This window comes from Polypterus senegalus, chromosome 2 (assembly GCF_016835505.1).
Source record: "Polypterus senegalus isolate Bchr_013 chromosome 2, ASM1683550v1, whole genome shotgun sequence".
NCBI classification, from domain to species: Eukaryota; Metazoa; Chordata; class Cladistia; order Polypteriformes; family Polypteridae; genus Polypterus; species Polypterus senegalus.
In genome coordinates, this window is record NC_053155.1 from 33,853,174 (window position 1) to 33,876,673 (window position 23,500).

The 23,500-nt window shown below is 37.4% G+C and overlaps 1 protein-coding gene across 4 annotated transcripts in view; it reads right to left on the reverse strand.

Moving 5' to 3' along the window:
* dhrsx (dehydrogenase/reductase (SDR family) X-linked) overlaps positions 1 to 23,500 on the reverse strand; it is a 611,413-nt gene that overhangs the window by 427,535 nt on the left and 160,378 nt on the right. Inside the window, exon 1 of one of the 4 annotated variants that reach the window (XM_039743558.1) lies at positions 1,990 to 2,194. The exons of 2 other annotated variants lie outside the window; for them this stretch is intronic. In XM_039743558.1, the coding sequence (XP_039599492.1) occupies positions 1,990 to 2,179 (190 nt within the window). In that variant the 5' untranslated portion in view covers positions 2,180 to 2,194. Of the gene's footprint in view, positions 1 to 1,989; positions 2,195 to 23,500 lie in introns of those variants that run through there. One more of the 4 variants, XM_039743556.1, reaches the window with a different exon arrangement.

Below are 23,500 nucleotides of genomic sequence, written 5' to 3' on the forward strand. Positions count from 1 at the left end.
ATAGTGCTTATTTTGTGCGTTAATTTTACATTTTACAAAGTAGTACACAACAAATAACTTGTTAATATTTCAGGTTTCTAAAAATGTCAACAAGAAAAAAGCCCCCCATTTTTTTAACAGGTTAAAAAAAAAAAGTACCTCAAACAAATCAAAAAGAAAAGCAAGAAATTAGACAGCCTCCAAACTGCAAATTTTTAAGCCTTAACATTACATTAGGGTAAATTCAAAGCTAATTTTTCTTGGGTTTGTGTGGGAAAGTTGAGGGGAATGACTTGCAACTGTTTGATACTTAATCCAGCTATCTTCATGTGTGTAGGCAACTGATATATAACTGATTAATATAAAGTAAAATCATAAACAAATTTAGACAAAATATTCCATCCATCCATCCATTATCCAACCTGCTATATCCTAACTAAAGAGTCACAGGGGTCTGCTGGAGCCAATCCCTGCCAACACATTACGCAAGGGAGGAAACAAACACCGGGCATGGCGCCAACCCACCACAGGGCGCACGCGCGCACACACACACACCAAGCTCACACTAGGGACAATTTAGGATCGCCAATGCACCTAACCTGCATGTCTCTGGACTGTGGGAGGAAACACAAAATATTCTACTACAATAAAATATAACATACGGTATATACAATGGTACATTACCATAAAAGGGTCTAAAAATAATAATGAACAAACATTGGAAAATGTTTCAAGAGATACACAGCATCTCTAATCGACCACTAAGTGACAGTATGTCACAAGCAAAGGTCCGCTGGGTGATCAGACTTATTAATTTATTTGTATTGACTGCAGTGTCTTAAAGTAACCCACAAGTTCATCCCTCACCACCTACACACTGTGTGAGCTTCAAAAATTCTTTTAAATTCACAGATACCTAATAGACATACTGAACTAAGTGTACTATGTTTTCTGCCACCTTAGAAAACATCAATTGCAGTAAAATCTATTTGCACTTACACCTTTCTCTATCTTCTGCATTTACTTTAAGGTGTTAATATTATTCATTGGTGATAAAACCATTAACTTATTTATACATGCTTTATTGCTTTTATGTAATATTAATTTAAACATGTACCACTAATGTTTGTAATGTTACTTACAACTTTGAAACTCAACTGAACATACTGTATAACTAAAGAAGTTAATAAAAATGTGTATCAAAATACTAACTTATTCTTTAAACTTTGATGATTAAAAGCATCCAATACCTGAAATGCTTGTTTTTTTCTGTCATATTAATTTCAACGTGTACCACTGCTACTTTAATGTTATTTATAAATATTTATATAAAGCAGAGTTATGTTTATGTGTCATGGTTGGAACAAATAATTTAAATAAAGTTAATAACAATGGATGCCAGCCTATTCTTTTAATCTTAACTGAAGATAAGGTAATCAATACCTGCTTAAATATTTGTATAAATATATATGAATGCAGCATCCCTCATGATAAAAGATAAAATAAAAATAAACAAAACAAAGAGGCATACTTAACAATAATAAATAAAAAAAATCACAACAGTGATAAAGAAGACCGTTAAAAAACAAAGTATGACTGTCACGTGCTGTCATGGGGAGGTGAGCATCTCCGAGATTTCGCACGGGCTTACAATTTTCAGCAAATAGTCGTGAACTCCAATTTTTAATACTGAGCCAAAAATAATGGGATGTGCTTTATCAGTGCTGCTCTTTGTTCCATCAATTTTTACAGCAATGTTCATGTCTTTTCAGTATCAACGCACGCGTGAAGTTAATTCTGCAAAGTGTTAAATTAAAAAAGCCCCCTGTTAAAATATATTCAATACACTATGACTCTGCATAAATTTGGTATCAAAGAAATCAACATTTCTGACCTACAGTACAGCACTCGCTTATAAACTGGGCCCGTTGTTTTTATTTTATTTCTCTACTAAACAAAAAAACAGTGTAAACCCATTTTTCCCGCACTGCACAAAGGATATTGTCTAACCTGGCAAAGTGAACGATTCGTTGAAGAGTTGGTATAGAAGCACCTTTAAGCCGACATAGTAGACCTTGAGCAGAGGAATCACAAGAGCAAGAAACGACATGACTTCAAGCACTCGGAGGTTGGAGATACACACAGATACACAAGAGGGGCTCACTCCTCTCTTCGACGTCACTGCCTCCGCCGTGCGCATGCGTTGCACTCTGCACCCTGTTTTTCCGACAGCAAACTCAGATGTGCCTTCACCGTTCCGCTTTGTGGACCTGCATACACAGAGTAAAACCACGTCTAAGTCTTTCATTTGTAAACTCCCTGTTTTTATATGTTTCCGTAATTTATTGTTTGCCTTATGTTAAAAGTTAACAGTTTGTCATTTATTATTATTACTTGACTGACGCCTTGATCCTAAGCAACTTACAAAATTTGAGAGATACAATGTGTTATACTGCGGTGGGCTGGCGCTCTGCCCAGGGTTTGTTTCCTGCCTTGCTCCCTGTGTTGGCTGGGATTGGTTCCAGCAGACCCCCGTTACCCTGTAGTTAGGATATAGCGGGTTGAATATTGGATGGATGCATTTGTTATATAGTATTTCTTTAGGTTTTGCAGTTGGAGCAAAAGCTGGTAAAGTGACTTGCTCAAGGTCACACATTTTTGAAAACGCTTTTGTACGTAAATAGTTGAACTATATATAGATTGATAGTTATCAGCGACAAGTCATAAAATAAATCTGTTGTCAAAAAGTCAGGCAAGGAACGCAATAGAATACGGAGGCGTGGCACAGTACGGAGTTAGGGGCGGGGCAGAATACAGCCGGGGCGGTAACAGACGAAGAGTGAGTTGGATGCATGTAGTGGTTTTGTACTGCATTTTTCTTTTCAAGATGTTAAATAAAAATAAATCGACTGGTGCCGTTTCCATGCTTTATTATATAGATTTCTATTGTCGAAATAAAGTGGTTTTAATCATCAAAACAAGGGTGATAACAATTACTATTACAATTACCTCCATTCAGAAGATTAGTATTGGTAAGCAGATTAGTGTACAATTATAAGCACGTCAGGCAAAACATTTCTTAGTGCTTCTGTACTCATTGTTTACTTTTGACTGTGTGATCTGACACAGCTGTAAACTCCATCATTACATTTGCTAATGACGCAAACAGCAGTCTCTTTGGAAGGTAGAGGATTGAAGATAAATAGGAAGAAAGCAAGGTATTTGAGGTTTAATGAGGGTCAAGGTTCACGTTACCCTGAAGGGAGAGCTACTGAAAAAAGTGGATAAGTTTAAATATCTAGAATCAGTGGTAGCCCAAGATGGAGAATGAGTTGCAAAGATAACTCGCAGAGTGCAGGAAGGATTGAACAATTGTAAGGAGGGAATTGTGTGATTGATGAATTAAGGTGAAAGTTAAAGTTGTTAGGACAGTGGCAAGAGCAGCAATGACATATGGAGCTGAGACATGGGCAGTAAAGGGAGTGCAGGAGAAAATATTGGATGTGGAAGAAATGAGAATGTCCAGATGGCTGTGTGGAGTTACAATGAAGGACAGAGTAAGAAATGAGACAATCAGAGGTATAATAAAAGTTGGAGAAAAAAAGTACAAAAAAGTAGGTTGAAACTGAGGAGAGAACACTAGTGAACTTCTACCACTGTAGTATTGAAAGTATCCTGATTGAATGTGTGGACGGTGTGTTTTGGTAACCTGATTTGCCAGGATTGCAAACTCCTCCTAAGGATGCAGCTTCTAACATCACTGGGACTGACCTTCCATGCTTTCATACCGTCTACCCCATCAGATGTCAGAGCAGAGCATTATCTCAGGTGACAGCCACCCCACTAGTCCCCTGTTTTCACTTCTGCCTTCTGGTAAGCAGTACAGGAGCCTTACTACTCATTCCAGCCGCTTCAGGAACAGCTTCTTCCCCAGACCTTAAGGTCACTGAACTCTCAGTAAACTAATCTTACATGCCCTCTAATTTACCCACAGTTTCATGTTTTATGTTTAATTGTCTCTCTTTTCCCTACTGTATAACACAATCTATACTGTATATCGCTACAGTTCTATGTTGTACTTGGTACTCTTATCGACTGTATTTATTTTTTTCTGCTACTCTTATTTTTTTACTGTGTTTATTTATTTGTACATAATTTTATTGTCTTATTGCCTGTACATACTTCTCGGCAACCAACTGTGGCACAAGAATTACAGTACGCTCTTGCAGTGCAAGTGACAATCTAATCTAATCTAATATAATATGTACAGAAGACATAGAAGTGAAGGAAATAGAAGTACAGGGGAAGAAAAAGTGAGGGAAGCTGGAGCAGAGGTGGATAGATAAAGTAAAAGAAGTTTTAAAGGAAAAGACTTTGACTGAGGAGGAGGGCCAAGCTGAAGCTGAAGGATGCTCAGCAAAATCAGCCTCATACAGAAGTAAGGAAGAGGGAGAAAAAAAAGAGTCTCAGGTGATGGCAAATGTCCACCAATCCAGAGGGAGGTGCTGTGTGATAACGGTCTCTCTTTTCCTCCCTATGCACACCATAAAATTGACAGCTTTTCTCCACCAATGTCACTTCCAATATCTGTCCTGCTGGACCTGCCACTTCCTCACTAGCTGCCATATGACCCGAAGGCATGCCCGATTGTTTTGTGTACTTTCTCACGTTTATTTTTGAATTATGTATTTGATTATACAGGGTTTGCCTCAGGGTGCCCCAAAACACTAGTAATCTCTGTCTTTACTTTTTACAATGGTCCTAGACTTCAGAAAGCAGAGTGCAGATCACAATGACATCTGCATCTGAGGAATGATTTTGAAAAAGTGAGCAGCTTTTAAACTTCTTGGAGTGATCCCAACAGATAAACTGAAGTGGAATCTACACAGCACCTCTCCTTCCTCAGATGTCTGAGGGCAGCTTGCATTTCTCCATCTGTTCTCACAAACCTTTACAGATGGGCAGTAGAAATCATCCTTACTGGCTGCATCACATCCTGGTAAGAAACTGGCTTGGCTAAAGATTGTAAAGCACTCTGGGAAGTGTTGAATACAGTACAGAATATTACCAGCAATTAACTGCCTTATCCTTAATGCATCCACAACACCACCTGCCTTAAAAAATTAGATAGTATAATTAAAGTCCAGCCATTCTGCACCACATCTCTTCTCACTCCTCCCTTGAAGTAAACAGTACGGTGAGATATAGGGACAGTTTCAATACACAAGTTATACAGTAGGGGTGTAAAGCAGTCAGTCTTAAGAATTATATTATTGTAACATAAAAAAATTATGTGTAGATAAACAGATTAATAGATGGCATTTGTCCCTGGGAAAAATGTGGCCTTTAAATAAATAAAGAAGAAGAATATATATGGATATTGGATCAAGATGTGATCATCTCGGAGAGACACTTTGAAGTCCTGCAAGACTTCTTGCACGTTCCACCCTACTTACAAACAATTTCCCAGAGACACTTTAACTTCCCACGAGACAAGGAAGTAAGACAAAAGGACAGCTGCTATACAGGCTTTTAAATGATCAACACGCAGCACGACATGCAGATCACGCACCTCAGTAGCAGCTAGCAGACAGCCAGCAGCTGCTGATCCGTCCGCCTCTCCTTATATTTATATATCTATTATAATAAAAAAAATCTTTGGATGAGATGTGACTTTTTGAAGAGACTTTTTGAAATGAAGTCCCGTGAGGCGGAGACTTTTAACATGAGATTCTTTCAATTCACGTCATACTTTACAATCTTTGGAAGCAAGTCCCACCAGACAGTGACTTTTACCATTAGATTCTTTTAAGTCACGCCCTACTTACAACCATTTTCAAACAAAACTACGGTCATCTAACCTCTCAGTCGCGTGAATGCTTTTGTCAGACACACTTCCTGTGCTCTCAGCTCTTATAAATTTTATTAGAACAATAATTATATACATTCTAGATGACACGGCAATGACTAAGCGAAGAAGAAAGAGCAGCAAATCACAGGTACAAACATTTGAAAAAGTTGGTTTATTTATTAGAGAGAAAGAAACGATATTCACTCATGGGCAGTTGTATGTTGTGTTGTCACAATGTAAGTCCAAACACAGAATCAAAATTCAATGCGATCTTGAAGAAAAGTTATTTCCAAATATTGTTTTTACTTAAGTTTTAAAGTAAAACTGAAAATAATGAATTTGTAACAATCCCCATGAAAATAACAATCTCTTTAAATTGTATATCCGGTTAATCAAACCAGGGGGTTGGCAAGCAAAGTGAGCAGGGGGCAGCGCCCCCTAGTGTGTATATATATATATATATATATATATATATATATATATCCTTCTATATAAAAGCGGTCGGGGTTGTCCTTCCGTCCGTGAGTGCTACGCAGGCGTGGAGTTTCACACACGCCCCGTCCATTTTGCAATGCACGATGGGATTTGTAGTTTCATTTTTCCAGGTAAAATATGATTTTCTACTCCAGACTGTGCGATATCTTCTTCTTCTTTCTTACTATATAAAAGCAGTCGGGATTGTCCTTCCGTCCCGTGAGTGGAAAGCGTAGCGGTATTCCGCTTATCACAGACTTACTACTTGCAGCTTGCGGTACGAAGCGACATGATGTGAGCAGAGTTCTGGTGCTCCCATCGTTCCCTTGCTTTTATGCGCGATGCGCTGGAAAAATAGACAAAATTATGTCTCTGGAAATAATTAATGTTGATGGAGTACAAATGCCTCACCACGTAGTAAATATCAGGGGGGTTCAAAAGGGCGACCTCAATATAGAAAAAAAGTTTAAATTTCATCACAAAAATAACAGAAACTACGAGTATTAAAGTAATACCGCTCAAATGCAATATAACCAAATTAATGAGTTTGTATAAAATATCAAATTGATCTACATTTTGAATTGCCTTAAGAAGTGGTCAACTTAAAAGGCGGGTGAGCCTAGTATATATATAGAATACACCAGAATAAAATGCTTCTCCAGAATTCTGGATGTCAAACAACAGCAGTTGCCAGAATTTTCCTCCTCTTCGTATTAAAAGAGAACAAGACCATAGAGGGCTTGGATGATAAAAACATGCCTCAGTCCCAACAGTGCCACCTATGGCTCCAAGCCTAGACATCAGGAACAGAGCTGTCCTTTTAAGTGATGATTCAGTGAGATGCGTGCCCTGGAGATGTGTCCTTCTTAAAGGAACTGACAGTTTAGGATTGCAGAGACACCAGGTACTGTTAGAGAGAACTTTAGCAAGGTGTCCATGATCCTAGCAGTAATTCCAGGACTTGTACAGAAAACATCCTGGGATTGAGTATAAAGCTGCCGCAAGTCCACAGATATACTGAGCATGGAGGTAGCAGGAGAAACAGAAGCAGAAGAGAGAAGGGAGAGTCCTATTTAAACAGAGCAAGAGAGATAGACAGGAGGAGAGATTGTGACATTTCAAGGTAAGCAAGTGGATGAGTCCTCACATCATTTAGGTACCAGTATAGGAAGGTTCAGAGGGGCTGCAGGTGTATTGTTCCATATTCTGTTCAACTGGGGCTTTGTGTTCTCCCCAGGCTTATCCATCCCTATTGTTTATCTATTTCATAATCATATATTTTTGTTTATCTTTGTTTCCTTGCATTATTACAGAATTGAGACTAGAATTGAGTATATGATGAAAATGTTAGAGATTATTTTTAAGAAATGTTTATTTTTGTTTTCAATTTTATCATTATTTTGATGATGTTACCAATGCACTGTTTTGTTGTTGGTTCTTCTGGTTTACCCAATAAAAATAATTACATTTTCTTCTCTTTTTGTGCTTATAAGTCCACCATGTATAGTGCCTCTTGGCTTTATTATCTCAGCTGCAGAAATAACTTTTTCATACCTTTTATTACCTCTTTAAGGGGTTACTGTAATTTTAAAATTGCATTTCTGGTGCTGTATGCAGCAGGTTCATAATGCTATTGTTACACTCCTGACCAGAGCAATGCACAGTAAATAATGACATCTCAAATTTGCTCAGGTTCTGTGGTTTCTTGACCAATCTCAAATGATATCAAAATTCAGCTACCTTCAACACTGGAAGTTGCAGCATTCCCTAGAATCCATTCATTACTATTTAACTCTACACAACACCCGAGAGATTCCCAATTAAGTTTTCTTGTAATCCTGGTGCAAGTCTTGACCAATGTCCATTCTGATTTGTCGGGCATAGTTTTGAAAATGTATTTGTAGATTTATCTACAATCATCAGATTGAGCATGAAACCAAAGACATATGCTAACTAATATATTGCCCTATTTTGACTTGATGCTAGGACATTTAGTAGTTCTTTATCAGGAAAAGCAAAAGGTCTCTGAATGTAGTCTTCATTCAAGGGGTTAGAAGTTGTGGTGGTGCAGGATGTAAGAACTTTGGGGGTGAAGCTGGATAGAAATCTGGATTATGTTGCAGACATGATAACTGATTGAATTTACATCTTCTTTACAACAAAGGATTATGGATAGTAGTTAAATGACTAAAACGGATGCCAGCAAGATAAACACGTTAATTTGAAGGGCTGGCTTTACCCAGGTCACCAGCCTGGACCCTCTGGAGGCAGGAGACAAGAGATGGATGTTGGCCAAGATGCTGGTTATCATGAACACTCTCTGACGACGTTTGCACGACACCCTCAGTGCATGGCTAATTCCATCAGTGTACTTCTAGGCGGCATTGTTAACAATCTTTTTAAAAATATACCACTGGATGGTACAATAAAACCTGTGATTAGACTGTGTTTTTTTCCATTTCTATATGTTTTAATGTGCTCATTTTCAATAGATTGTAATTTTTTTATAATATATCTTACTGTTTCACCATGGTCAGTGTAGTTGTGTGTGTTTTTTGCTCTAACATTTCAATATTTTCTTGTGATCACTAAAATCTATCTATCTATCTATCTATCTATCTATCTATCTATCTATCTATCTATCTATCTATCTATTTATCTATCTACCCACCTGGCAATGGCCTCCCAAGTAGTTGTCACTGTTATTTCAAAATTTATGTAACTCTATTAGGCCATTTCTGAGCCTTGTTCATGTTGCATTGCATGCCATTTTCTCCTGCCTGTCAACCCCTTGCCCACCAGGCAGCCCACTACAGATGGGAATATCTTCATTTAAAGCAGGTATTGTTTAACATCTTAGCAACTGGCTTCTAATTCCTGTGTTTATACACAGTAAAGGAGTGAAATGGTTCACACAGTTACTTTCATCTTTAATCAGGCCAGTGGCTGTCAGACTGCTTCAGCACATCCCAGAGAGATTAGATTAAAAAGGTTACAAATCTGTCTTTTAGGATTTAATTTAAAGTGAGCTCTGAAATAGAAATGCATACATTTCTAGAGATTAAAAGAGACACGGATAAGTGAATGGCTTGCACCACAGGTCATGTTTTCATATTCTTTTTTTTTCCTTGCAGTTGATTTTCTGTTTTCCTTTTTTGTTCCAGACTGAAGGTCATTTAAAGTCATGAACACCGTGCCGGTTTGAAAATCTTTTCCCATACATTTCTTCAAGAGAAAGCATGTCTTATGTATCAACAGTGAGGGATATTGCTGCTGCTTCTGCCTTTGTGGGACAGATTTTAAATGTTCAAGCAGCAATATTGCATCATGTCCGGGATTTTTCTGTATTGTCCAAATGAAGCTTTCTTTTTTTAACTCTTTGAGGGCGGAATATTTTTTCCAAAAAACTCAGTTTTCTAAAAAGCACACATAGCAATGGTTTCACACATAAGTCAACATAAAACATCTATTGTTATGTGCTGTGGCTGCTGTTGGCATATGTTCGGCATCTCTGGCAGCAGTGGCTGCATGAGGGCACGTCGATGGTCAGCAGGATTGCACAGTGGGCCAGCTGCCTGGCTGTATTCGCACAGCCGGTGGGTGGCGGTTGCAGTGTGACGCAATCTGGTTTGTACCTCTTGACATCATAAGTGGTGGTCCTACCAGGGAAACGCTTCTGTAGGTGCATCAGCTACACAAAAGTGTTCAGTGCCACAATCAGCCGAGGATCAGATGATGCTGGTATCTCACTTTCGTTTTTGATATCCATCTCCAGATCACTTGTATCATACTCAGAGTGCGACAAGTCAGAGTCCTATTCAACAAATTTACGTAAAACGTCCATGGAGTATTTTGCTTTGCACATTCACTTTGGTCTCTCGCCAGATGTCAATGCCATTTTAGCGGTTGTTTGCTCTTCACTACTCATGCATGCGTAGGGAATCGAGGTTAAATCAACAAACCTATGTAACTTTCCTTCTAGCAAAGAGAGTCAAACTAAAACGTAAGGATGAGTTTTGTTGCAGGTTACAGCTGATTACTGTCCTCTACTCCTGAATTTTGACAAAAGTCGACATCAGTCCTGAAATAGTTAAACAGCTAAATGAATACTGTCATGGATAGCATATTAGTTATTGCTGCTGACTCATGAAGACAGCAAGCTGGGTTTGAATTAAGTGCCCCATCACAGCCTGTGTGGCGTTTACATGTTATCTCTGAGACTGTGTAGGTTTTTAGTATGCACACAGTGGAGCACCCCTTTTCTTCTAAAGCATTATTGTAGCCCTGCGTGCAATATGAAATTAAATCATATTCTCCCATTTGCCCATTAAACAGAGCTTTGCTTTATTGCAATGTCTCACAATTTGATTACGTTCATTCCCTAATGTGAAATGTAGGTTATGTATTTCATGCCCTTTTCAGACCACATTGATTCAATTCATTCATAGTGGGAAAAATTCTGATGTGACTTTAGGTAAACTTTACTGATATGAAACAAATTAATTTTACTGTGTTTGTAATCTCATTTTACAAATATTAGTTTTTATCTTACAATACTGCAGCAGTGGTGAGCTCACCAGAGGCCCTCACCATATATTAAATGAATTGTGCTCTCAGGGCAGATTAGTTCAAAATAGAGAATCAAGTTCCTCCAATTTTATTAGTTTCTTTCTCCTGAAAGCAAAGTTTATTTTGTCTGGAGCACCACATTCCTGAAATTTGAAATCATTAAATATTTTTGTGCCTTTCGCCTTCACAGGTGGAACAGCAGTTTATCAGTATTGGGAGGTGAATTCAAATCCCATTCAAATGTCTGTCTGTGTCAGGTGTAAATGTTCTCTTTTTGATTTGGTTTGGATTTTCTCTGAGCACTCTGGTCTCCTCATGCATTCCAAAGACATCAACGATAGGTTGACTGGCAATTTTACATTGGCCCAACATGGGTGTAGTCTACATAAGCACTGTTTTATACCTGATGTTTTTCAATAGCTTGTTGATTTGGTAGGCCTCTTTTGAAATGATGTCACTGACTCTGCACACTACAGCATGGTCACCACATGTTGAAGATGTGAAGGATGTCATGACCCACATTAAAGAAATGCAGTCTGCTAAGATAAAAAAGAGTCTTCTATGTCCTTCTTTCTATAACTCTTCCGTGTTACAACACCTATCCAGTCTGTCACTGATGCAGACCCCTAGCACTTGTAGCAGTCCACCACCTACTCATCAACTCTCTGAGTAGTGACCGTGTACAGAAACCCTTTGGGCAGCGTAAGTCAACAAGTATTTCCTTTGTTTTGCTGATGTTAACATGCAGACGATTCTCTTTGCACCAAGAAACTAAGTTTTCCACCTGACTCCTATACTCCATCTCATCCTCATTGTCAATCACACCATTAGGGCAAAATCGTCTTAGAATTTCTAAAACTAACATTACATGATGTGATATTTATAGTGTGGGGTATACAGGCTGAAGAGAAAAGCGGACAAGCCTGTTCCTTGTAGTGCTCCAGTGATGATCACACAGTCCTTAAGTCTAACATATTGTGGTCACCTGACCATTATCCAGGCCACCACAGGCTCATCCACCTGTATATGTGTGAGTTTACCCCTTAATAGACATGGTTGGATGGTATTTTATTTCATTCTCAAATCATAATGAAATGTGTGTTATCTTAACCCAATTAAATACAGTTCAATTTAATTAATTCCTATGTAGTATGCCACTTGTGCAAACCTGATGTGCCACACAAATTTGCAATTACATCTATCCCACCCCATCATTATCAATCCTGCTTGATCGATAGTAGGCATGTGGAAGGTGGCACTTATTATGGAAGCATATGGCAGTAGTGAGCACTGGACAGCGCACTTGTCCAACACAGGGACATAAGTAGTATAGCTAAAACAAAATGTCAAATAAAATGCAGCAAGCCACAAAAACTCAATGCATTATATCATCTAATATAATACGCTACCATTACCATTACCATACTATTGACTTGAAATAGGTGACTCATATACCACGTGACTTCTACTGTCCGCTTGTGAGGTGTTGATTTTTATTTCTCTTTTTAATTTTTATTTTATTTTATTGCACAATCAATCAATCAATCAATCAACATTTATTTATATAACACATATTCATACAAAAAATGTAGCTCAAAGTGCTTTACAAAATGAATAGAAAAATAGAAGACACAATAAAAAATAAACATAAACACAATCAACTTTCGGCAGCACGCAGCAGGGTGGCCGTGCGGCGCATGTGTAAAGGGCGCCATTCTCATCCCTATCACCTTCGCCGTCACTTCCCCACCTCTTCATAACTTAAATCATTCTTGAGGCAGATTTAAGACAGCCAGCTTAACTGAAAAATTAAAGAAAATGTACTAAGTAATTGCAACACAAAAACTAACTTAATCAGTTTTAATGCGAGAAGATGCTGACGAAAGATGAGAAGGAGCAGGCCGCATGGGTTGAGAAAAGAAGAGCTGCTCAGGAAGCAGCAAGCACATCAACCTCTGAGTAAACGAATGTTAAACAGAGACAGAGAAAGAGGAGGAAAACTAGGAATGCTCAAGCCAAGTGTATTCACTGCACGTTATCGTGTAGTGTGCCGTTACTGGTAATTATATAAATTCTACTAAAGGCTAAAGAGAATATGGATAGAGATTTCAGTCCACAAAGCCAGCAACTAAAAGAGCACAAAGCCTGAAATTATAGGCTTATAGGGTCATTATTGGCATGTGTACAGAGTACAGTGACATTCTTACTTGCACGTCCTAATCAAAATGCAACATGTTGCCACTCTTCAGTGGCAGTATTATTAAATATACCTAAATATTATTAAGAAAATGAAAAACTGAGCATAAGATTAACTGGGAAAAGAAAAAACACAGCATCCTGAAACTTGGTTAATTCGATTCAGTGTCACAGAGAGCCAAAGCCTATCTCAGCAGCTTCAGGGACTGTTCCAGAACCAGTAGACTGTGATGACCGCTGCCACATTCACATACTCAAACAAAGTTGATTTACATCCACCTACCAATTGAATGCACACACACACACACACATACACACACACATGACTTTAAGATGTGGCAGAAAACTCAATGTAGCCATTAAGACCCAGACATGATATACAAACTGCACACAAGCTACAATCCGGTGCATGATTCCTCAGAATTCTGAATCCACAAGACAGCAGTTTTAACTGCTATGTCACCCACAATCCAATCTAGACACATTGCTCCTGCATTTGTCCAGCTGTTTATCTCCTCCCTCCATGGCCACTGGTTAATACACACTGGCACAATCAAATATCTAAGATGAAAGGCAAAATTCAGCAAAGTTCTAATATTATGTTAGGCTGTCACTGAGTCAAGGGGATGGATGTCTATCTTGGCAGCATCAGAACCCCACAGTTCATGCTTTCCTCTTATGATATCCAAGACAGAGAGACAGACAGACAGACAGACAGACAGACAGATAGATAGATAGATAGATAGATAGATAGATAGATAGATAGATAGATAGATAGATAGATGTGAAAGACACTATATAATAGATAGATAGATAGATAGATAGATAGATAGATAGATAGATAGATAGATAGATAGATAGATAGAACAAACAACTAAAATTGGCTTTATAAAGAATATCTTTAAACAAACAAATTAATAAATATATATACACTCTATGGTCTGAACTAAAACCAGAATGACTAAGAAGGACGAAAATTTGGCAGTCACAGTCATAGTGAAACATTATACAAACCTATTGCCATTGTTAAAAAGAAGCCCCTTTCATGTTTCTTGACGCATTTCTGGTGAATAATTCATTGGCTAAAAGTCCTCAGTGTTTGAGTGTATCATAGAGAGGATGTATACTGTAGCTTTGTTCGTAATGGCACTCAGTTTTGTTTTAACTCCCTCCTTCGCTACAATGTACAGGAGGTCCAGAGTGCATTACATAACTGAGACTGACTTTTAATTAGCTTGTTAATTCGATGGGCCTCTCCTGAATTGATTTTACCAGCCCAGCACACCACAGTACAGAAAATCACACTGGCAGTCACAGAGTCATAGAAGATGTGAAGGATGTCACTACCCACTTAAAAGAACACAGTCCCCTAAGGAAAAAGAGGCTTCTCTGTCATTTCTTATTTAGCTCCTCTGTTTTATGAGACCAATCCTACCTGTCATTAATGTGGACACCCAAGTACTAGTAGGAGTGAACCACCTCTACATCCAATAACTGAACAGTGATAAGACAGAGAGGTTCTTTGGTGCAGCGAAAGCTAGGAGCACATGAAGAACTTAAGAGAATAGACAAGGAGCTCCAAATGCCTCACAATGAGTTCTCTTTTTTCCCCACAACACGACTCAAGAAAGACACACCCAGGGAGGACAACAGAGGTTTTGGAGCCCATAAATCACCCAATTAAGTCAAAAAGGAGTTGAGATTTCCGCCCTGTCTGGTTCCTTGACAGTTAGACCCAATAAATTAGTGGAAATCAGTGCAAATCACTTTTTCAGACTTGCATGTATACTTTTCTTTAGATTCCAAAGAGCTAACTGCTCAGCTGGGTTGCAATATGAGCAAGCCCATGTACTTTTTTAAACCCATGCTTTCCTGCAGAAAAAAAAAAATTACAAAAACATATAAGGAGATGGATCAAATATCAAAGTCAAAACCAGAAGGTTTAAGCATCAAACACCATAACCAATATGCAAGGCAAAATCATAGTACTAATAGCATGCAAGGACGTTTTAAGCCATAATTTATTTAGAAGCACCAATAAATTCAATTCTGTTCTCCGGTAATCCCAGATACAGGGATTGTCTGGGAATCAAAAAAACAATTCCATACAATTGGACAGTCTTGTTGGTAGCTGAGTACCCAGTAGGCACAATCACATTAGCCTAACCTCAAACCATTGGGTGAGCAGGCAATGAGTAATTGTGACCTGTTTTTTGTTCTATAGGAAAAAAAACACAGAATATTGTAATACTACTAAAAATATAACATTGTATTGCTTTTGGGGAAAAATGTGAAGTCAAGAGAAACCAATTTCTGTGAACAGAAGCCTACAACAAACGCACTGCTGTCTTCCTCTGGGTATTTTTAAAATTCCTACTCATAGCTCTAATTAAACTGATTAATGATGTGTGGTATTGTTGGAACTCGGCAGCAAAATGCCTAAAAGCTCTGAGAGAAAGTTTGTGACCCTCTGGAATTTTCTGGATGCCAGGAGCAATGGCTCCTAAAATATGATATAATTTTAACTTACAATAATAGATAGATAGATAGATAGATAGATAGATAGATAGATAGATAGATAGATAGATAGATAGATAGATCTGTATTTGTCCCCGGGGGAAATAAAATTATACAGTGTCATATATTATTGAATATTATATTTAGATATTTAAGAGCAAGGTCTGAAAAAGGTTATGAATAGCCAAGAAAGAGGCTCATTGAAATGAGGTGCCCAAGTCAATGAGATGCCATTCATAATTGAGATTATTGAGCCCCACACTAAAAACCCATCCCACAGCTTTCAGCTTTTTCCCCTTCACAACAAAGTCCTGCTCAAGTTCAAAATGAATTGCTCAAAAGCAATTTCAGAGGACCTCAGAAGAAGTGTTCCCTTCTAAAAAGAAAAAAGAAGGCACAGAAAGCAAGTTATTATTTATCTATTTCTTTAGCCTCAAAATTGTAAGCATCCGTTTATGCATCTTACTAATCACAAAACCCATCAATAAACAGTTGAAATTAGAGTTAAAGACGAAATTTAACTCTCTGCCTTAACTTCAGTTCTCAAAAAATATAAATGACATTCAGAAGTAGTATTATCTCATATTCATCATTGAACTTTGGAACATCAAAGGTCTCGACCAAATTATTTTCCTATCTCAATGATAACAGGAAAGTGGTAGCACTGCTGCCTCACAGTTAAGAGTCTATGACTCACGTCCCGCATCCTCCCTGCATGGAGTTTCCCAGGTGATCTAGTTTCCTCTCACAGTCCAAAGACATGCAGGTTAGGTGGATTGTCGACACTAAATAGTGCCATAGTGTGTGGTTGACATTGTGTGTGTGTGTGTGTTCACCCTGCAATGGACAGGCACAATGTCCAGGGTTTATTCCTCCTGGAAATAGGGTCCAGTACCCCCAGTGGCCATGTGCAGGACTAAGCAGATTAGAAAATGACTGACTTAAAAAAATGACATGCTTAAAGTCTAAGACTGAAAAGTGAATCAGGCAAATCTGATCTTGCTATAATAAGGTGTGGGGAATTTTAATATATAAAACAATCCCATCTGTAGCAACAGATGCAGTATTTAATCCTGAAGGGCACTATGTCATGGTGGTGGTGAACTTATTACCTCTGTGCGCCTAAGAGATAAAGAGAAAAGTATTGACTCTAACCTAAACTTTAATCGCATATTAACTAGATTACTAGTACTAATTTTTTTCACTTGAGGAATATAGCAAAAGTTAGACCTCTTATAACTTTAGAAGAAGCTGAACATTAATTCACACTTTTGTTTTCAATCAACTAGATTACTGTAATTGTACTTGTACTCCTAACAGGACTACCTAAGAAAGACATCAGTCCCTTGCAGTGTAGAATGCAGCTTCCAGAATCTTAATTAGAAATCTGAGCAAATTGGTTACCTGTTTGATTCAGAATTGACTTAAAATACTACTAATGGTTTATAAAGACTTAAAAAAAAATTTGATCATCCTATATTTTGGAATGTTTTCCCTCCCTACACTCCAAGTCATAACCTTAGATCTTCTAATTGTGGTCTGCTTATAATTCCAAGAGCCAAGCTTAAAAGAAGTGGTGAGATGGCTCTTTGTTGTTATGCACATACAATCTGTAATAGTTTATCAATAGAAATCCATCAGGCTAATACTGTGGAACATTTAAAAAAAAATGCTAAAAGCCCATTATTTTAATTTGGCTTTCTGTAGCTACATTTTAGTTGTATTCCTAATAGACTATATAGCCATAGAATTATCATATTCTTCAGGGATTTGAAAACTGTACTAATCTCTACTTATTATCTGCTGTCTTTTTCCAATTATTCTGTGATGGTGATTTGTACAACGAGCAGCTGATCAGGGCACCATGCAGCCACCTATGAAGATGGAAGATGCCCCAATTGTCTACAACACCAACTTCATCAGAGTCCTATCATGTTAAGTCTGAAAACAAAGAGAACTGATTTAGGAACATTTATGTTATGTGTAATGCCCAGTGGGGACAGGGAGGTCTTTTGGCTTTGGAACCCCTGAAGACCTTGTTATTTCTACATCCTATCTGGAGTTTGTTTTATTTTTGTCCTCCTATTCATCTGACCTTACCTTTTTTGTTACTTATTCTTTAATATTATGGGCTAATCTTAATTTTTTTTTTCATGTAACTTTATCTTTGATGTCTTTTAAAGCACTTTGAGCTAAATTGTTTGTATGAGAATGTGCTATATAAATAAATGATGTTGGTGCTGCTGTTATTGTGGATAACAGGGAATTTATGCAAAGTGTATTTGCACTGTTTTCTAATATGAGGACTCATACAATTACAATCTCATGAGATTTTAGCTGTATTTTGAATCCAGATTTGGATGTGTCCTCAACTATAACAACTATCATATCTAAACCTGCAAAGATAATTAGACAATTCATTGTGGGTTACAACCTATCAGATCCATGGAAATTTTTATATCTAAATTAAAAAAAAAAATTCTTCTGGCATGTATATTATAATTACTCAAGAAGAAGAGTTCCCAAGGTTCATTAACACATTCATAAAGACCTAGTATTTCATCAGTCCATATCCAGGCATTTTGTTGATGGACTGGGCAAGTGTCACATCTGATTGGGCTATTTCTAAAAAATGGTTGCTTGTTTTTCTTTACATTGTATGTGATTTTGTAATGATCACAATTGATAGTATTTGCATTTCCACACACCATTAACTAATAAATGGCATTTTAAAATTTTTTTTCACCTATGGCAGTGAAATATCACACAAACTGTTGTTAAGGACAGTCTGAAAGAGGTCTACAAATTATTGAGAGAAAGAAAATGACCAGGAGATGGAGGTAAAATAAAAAGACAAGAGAAAAATTGATAGGAAGGATAAAGTCAATACCAGAACGACAAAAAAGAAAAAAAAAACAATACAAAACTGGTATTAAATTCTTTTGAGGGGAAAATTGAAAGTTAGAGGTCTTAGACAAAAATATAATCTGCTTGTCTCTGCAAAACTCAAAGATCAAATCAGCCTTACCCGAAACTCAAGGGCCAGGCTTTGCAACCTGTAAGGCCATTAAAAGCTAAAGACTTCTAAATTCAAAAAAATGAAAAGGAGAGAGTGAAACTGTTAAACCTGCCTGGAACAAAAGGATGAAAACAGAGTTCCTCTGATTTTGAAGATTTATTTACTGATGTTCAAAAAATAAGAACAGGGACAAATAGGGTCAGAGTGGTTCTTCAGAGTAATGACATATTTCCCAAAAGAACCATTCATATGAAGGTTACAGAAAGAATCTTTATTTATTTAGATGCGTAACATTCCAATAACAAACATAAATAGCTGATACTAGATTTCGGCAATACTAATTGGGTTATGGCATTAAAAGGGCCCTTACTACATAGAAGAACTCAGGGTAAATTCAGCTTTTCTTAATCTTCATACCATGTTAGGTATACTAATTAAAATTTATGTTTTTTCACATATTAGGAACCTTTCCAAAGCCCAAAGACCCAATTTCATATAAAAAAAAACCTTTGTAGAATGAAACTGTTCTTTGTCAAGTAACAGACCTAGGAGGAACTACTAATTACCAATAAACTGCTATTTTAGAACCATTGTTTTTATTGAGTGTAAATGATAAGACAGACCTAAAAGTAGTCAAAACAAAGTCCAAAATCCAGTAATGACGTCAAAAACTATGGTCAAAGTGTCTAAAACTAGGTAGTAAAGCAAGAATCTAAACGATGAGGTGAATAACAGAAACTTTTGGTTATAGCTTATTGCTCACCAAACTCAAAAGCTTACTTTACTTCCCTGTTCCAAAATAACAAAAAAGAGTTTCTTTAATATTTAATTAATTTATTGCAAAAACAAAAATTCAAGGTCAAAACTAGAAGAAAAGGGGTCAAAAAATATTTACCAGAAGGCAAGAAAAAGGTTACCAGAATCCCTCAGCTGCAAAATCCAGGGGTCCTATTCCCTTTGACTCAATATACAAATAATACGAACAATAGCTACAAGATTTAACATGATAATTAATAAAAATTAATAATTAAACCAGATTGTATTTATTAAGAAACAATAAAACATAAACAAAAATAAAATACAGGGAGTCCTTGGGTTACAACGTCTTGACATGTGATGTTTCGAGTTTACAGCGCTCACTCCCATAAAAACTGAAAAAAATTGCGTATGAGTGAGGGAGTTGGTGAACTAGTTTGGTTGCGCGTGGCGGAAGTATGTGGTGTATGAGTGAGGGAGTTGGTGAACTAGTTTGGTTGCGTGTGGCACAAGTGTTCCATTTGTGTTGCTTTGTGTGTAGGTATCTGTAGCCAAGCATCTATACACAAGCTTTAGATCATTATGCACAATGCCAAGGTCATTTAAAGCATGGCACCTTTGGACTCTGGAGCAGTGGAAATTTATTCTCTCGAGTGATGACTCATCATTCATTTTTAATAATGCTACAGCACACGATGATATTTTAGATAATTATGCACTTCCAACTTCATGACTAAACAGTTTGGGGAAGGCCTTCTTATTTTCCAGCATGACTGTGCTCCTAGGTACATAAGACATAAATCGAAGTCATAGAACAGGAAAGAAATTATAACCAAAGATATCTTAACAATAATAACACAATTGTTTTTGTTTGTTTGTTTTTTTATATTTATCCATAAACATGGACAGTTAAGTAGTGTGTGACATTACTCTTTATACTGTCAAGACACCGTGCCTTTTCTCACTGTGTTACAGCAAAATAGTACTGCAGAAAGACATTCTTAAAGAATAACATCTGCAAAAATGTTATAAATCAAGAAAACAGTCAGACCATTTAATTATTTGAAATCCAAAACAATATTAGGTCCCACGAAGAACTCATAAAAAATATAAAATAAAGATTATACCATTTTTAGGATCTTTTGATCTTCTTTTCAAATCTGAGTTTTGTTTTTGGTGTAGTCGTGAGAATATAAGGAATTTGACAAACAAGACAATTCAGTCCCACTATCTCATCCAGGTATTTCTTAAAGTTGGACAAGGTTTCTGCCTCAGCTCCATTACTCAGTAGCTTGTTTTTACTCTTAACATAGTGAATGTCCTTCTGGTTTCAGTCCTAAAATTCACATCCCCTTCATTTCTACTGGTGTCCTCGAGTATGCGATTCACCCTTAAGTTGAAAGAACTCTGCCTTTGACAATTTTGAGGACCTGGATTAGGTTCTCATGCAGTCTCTTCTGCTCGAGACTAAATAGGCTTACTTCTCTGAGTTTGTCAGAGTAGCACATGTCCTTAAGTTCTAGAGTCTACTTGGTTGCTCTCTTTTGCACATCTCCTAGTCCTACTATGTCTTTCTTGTAGCGTTGTCACCATAACTCAACTTTGGGTTAACTCACAGAATGAGGGAGAAGTGTGACATACAGATTGACTCTGATTCCGAGTGAGAAGAGTGAGGCAGAGCGTAGCAGCATGTATGAGTAGACAAAGGAACAAAGTAGCTGAGAGCATGTGCTGCAACAAAAGACATAGGTGTTGTGGTGAAAGCAGCTATTGAAGGAGCCAAGGAACCTTTTTAGGGCCACATACCACCAAAATCAAAATCAAATCTCCAGTCTGGCTTAAAGCGGCTGATCTCATCTCTCCATTAAACCACCATGTCGCTAGAATATGCTGCACACATATACCGTCTATAGGGTGCCAGTCATTTGTTGTGACTGTTGTTATTAATGTGCTCTGTAAGGTGTCCTTGTGTGCCTTGAAAGGTGCCTATAAATAAAATAAATTATTATTATTATTATTATTATTATTATTATTATTATTATTATTACTATAACACCTAATACAAGATGCCTACGGAGTCTGAAATTAATCTGGGTAGTAACACCCTTATTGATCACCAGGGGGTTCTACCATCACAGTAGTGGTTACTCACAACCCTATGTGTAGTAAAGGAAAACCTATTTGCAGTGTTTTAGGTTCCCCCAGGTGCTAGGGGGCAATTTATCATAGCTTCACCAGGGTACTAGAGTGGACAAGAACTGAGGAGCACCAGGGAGAGTTCTGCCCACTCGGCAAGAGAGATAAGATAAGTGTAAATATCATCCAGGATCCTGGAAGTGCTTATGGTGAGGTACTTTGAACTAGCCTGGGTCAGAGTATAAAAAGATCTTTCTTGTCTTGGTCAGATAAGTTTAGAGGCAGCTAGTGACAATTTCTCAGCTGGCCAGAAAAAGAAGGACAGCAAGAATCTTGGTAAGTGAGCAGGGAGAACACAAGTGACAGAGTAGCCAGGGGTTACTGCTGTTTAGCAAGGTAGAGGTGTTTATTATTTTTCTGTTTGATTTTTTTGCACCATTTTGCTTAATTAGTATTTTGTTAATCAAAAACCCTTTTTGCTTATCATTTTGGACTCTGATGTTCGTGTCTTGGGGTTCAATAGTCCAAAAACGATACCTTGAGGGACTGCCGAAATCAAACTTGACAGACACATTTGTACTATATTTATTTCTTTAAAAAAACCTTAATGAAAAAGGCTTACTATTTAACTAAATAGCATTCATTAATCAGATATGAATTTGTGTAATTAAGTATTAATTAGACTAATTAAATATGTATTTATCAGTATAATTAACAATTAATTGATAACTGTAATTAGTCACATTTTTCACTTGGGTAAAAGAAAATAGAGCCTCTAGTTAATGTGCGTACATGATAAAATTTCTAATAAAGTAAATGAAGCAGAAATACGTATACAGTACATATTTAGAAAACAAGGAAGGTGTAGTTATAGAGCTGGAAAATGGCACACAATTGAAAGAAATCAAATCCACATGGGTTGCACTAGAAATTGAGGTTGATATGGATCATGCACCACAGTGCTTGTGCTGGGGGTAAAAAAAGCATTTTACAGCAGAAATTGTTCAGCCATGAATTTAGTATTTGGAGAGCAGCTAAATGGATTCTGTATGCATTACAGAATGTAAAAGAGAACTAATCCAACTCTATTTGATTCTTTATTTCCCACTCTTGCTAATGCGGCACTTCAAAACTCATGAAATATTTAAATATTTAGCTAAAAGTGATTAATTCAAAAATGAACAGAATAGTACAATGAGTCTGATTCAAAAGAGGTTATCTCTGTTAAGTGAAAATATTAAAAAAAAACGAAATAGGTTAGTATTTATTTTCTGCTTAATTTAGGTAAAAGTCCTATAGCCTATTCAACCAGCTTCATGGAGAAGAAAGAGAGAGCAGAGTTTACAAAAAGGGAGTCCTGAGTTGAAGAGATAGCAGGATTGGGAAGTGGAGGAGGAGGAGGACGAGGAGGAGGAGGAGGTTAGGAGCATGCACTGATACAGTGCACCACATGACAAACCACCTCAGGAAGTCTAGATGGCACTCTAATGACTTAGATCCAAGAGCAGCATGACATAGAATCACAGCATACGTTCACTCACAGATCTACACTCACTCACACTGTGCTAATTTTGAGATCCTGATCAACCTAACAAGCATGCCTTTGGGGGGAACGGCAGAAAAAGCGTACCCACAGAAAAACTCAAAACAACAAACATGGAGATTCCACCATGCCATACCCAGGACTGTGAAGTTTAATCACTAATGAAGCAGGCCACATTAAGAAACCAATAATATTAAACATATTGTAGCAACCTCAATGTCCAGACCTGTGAGGGGCATGCTTCTCAGGTGATTGTGGAGTGTCTGAGGGGGCAGCTGGCTTTAAAGCATTAGAGGAGGCCCAGATACAGTACTTAAAAGAATATTTCAGATGTGTTTCCCAGCTACCCGAGTCCTTTGCGTGGCCACCAGTTAGCCTCAAATTTGGACCATGACTTTGGGTTTGCTCAGTTAGAGCCTGGGAAATAATGTGGCATACTGGTAGCCTCTGAAACCTGGAT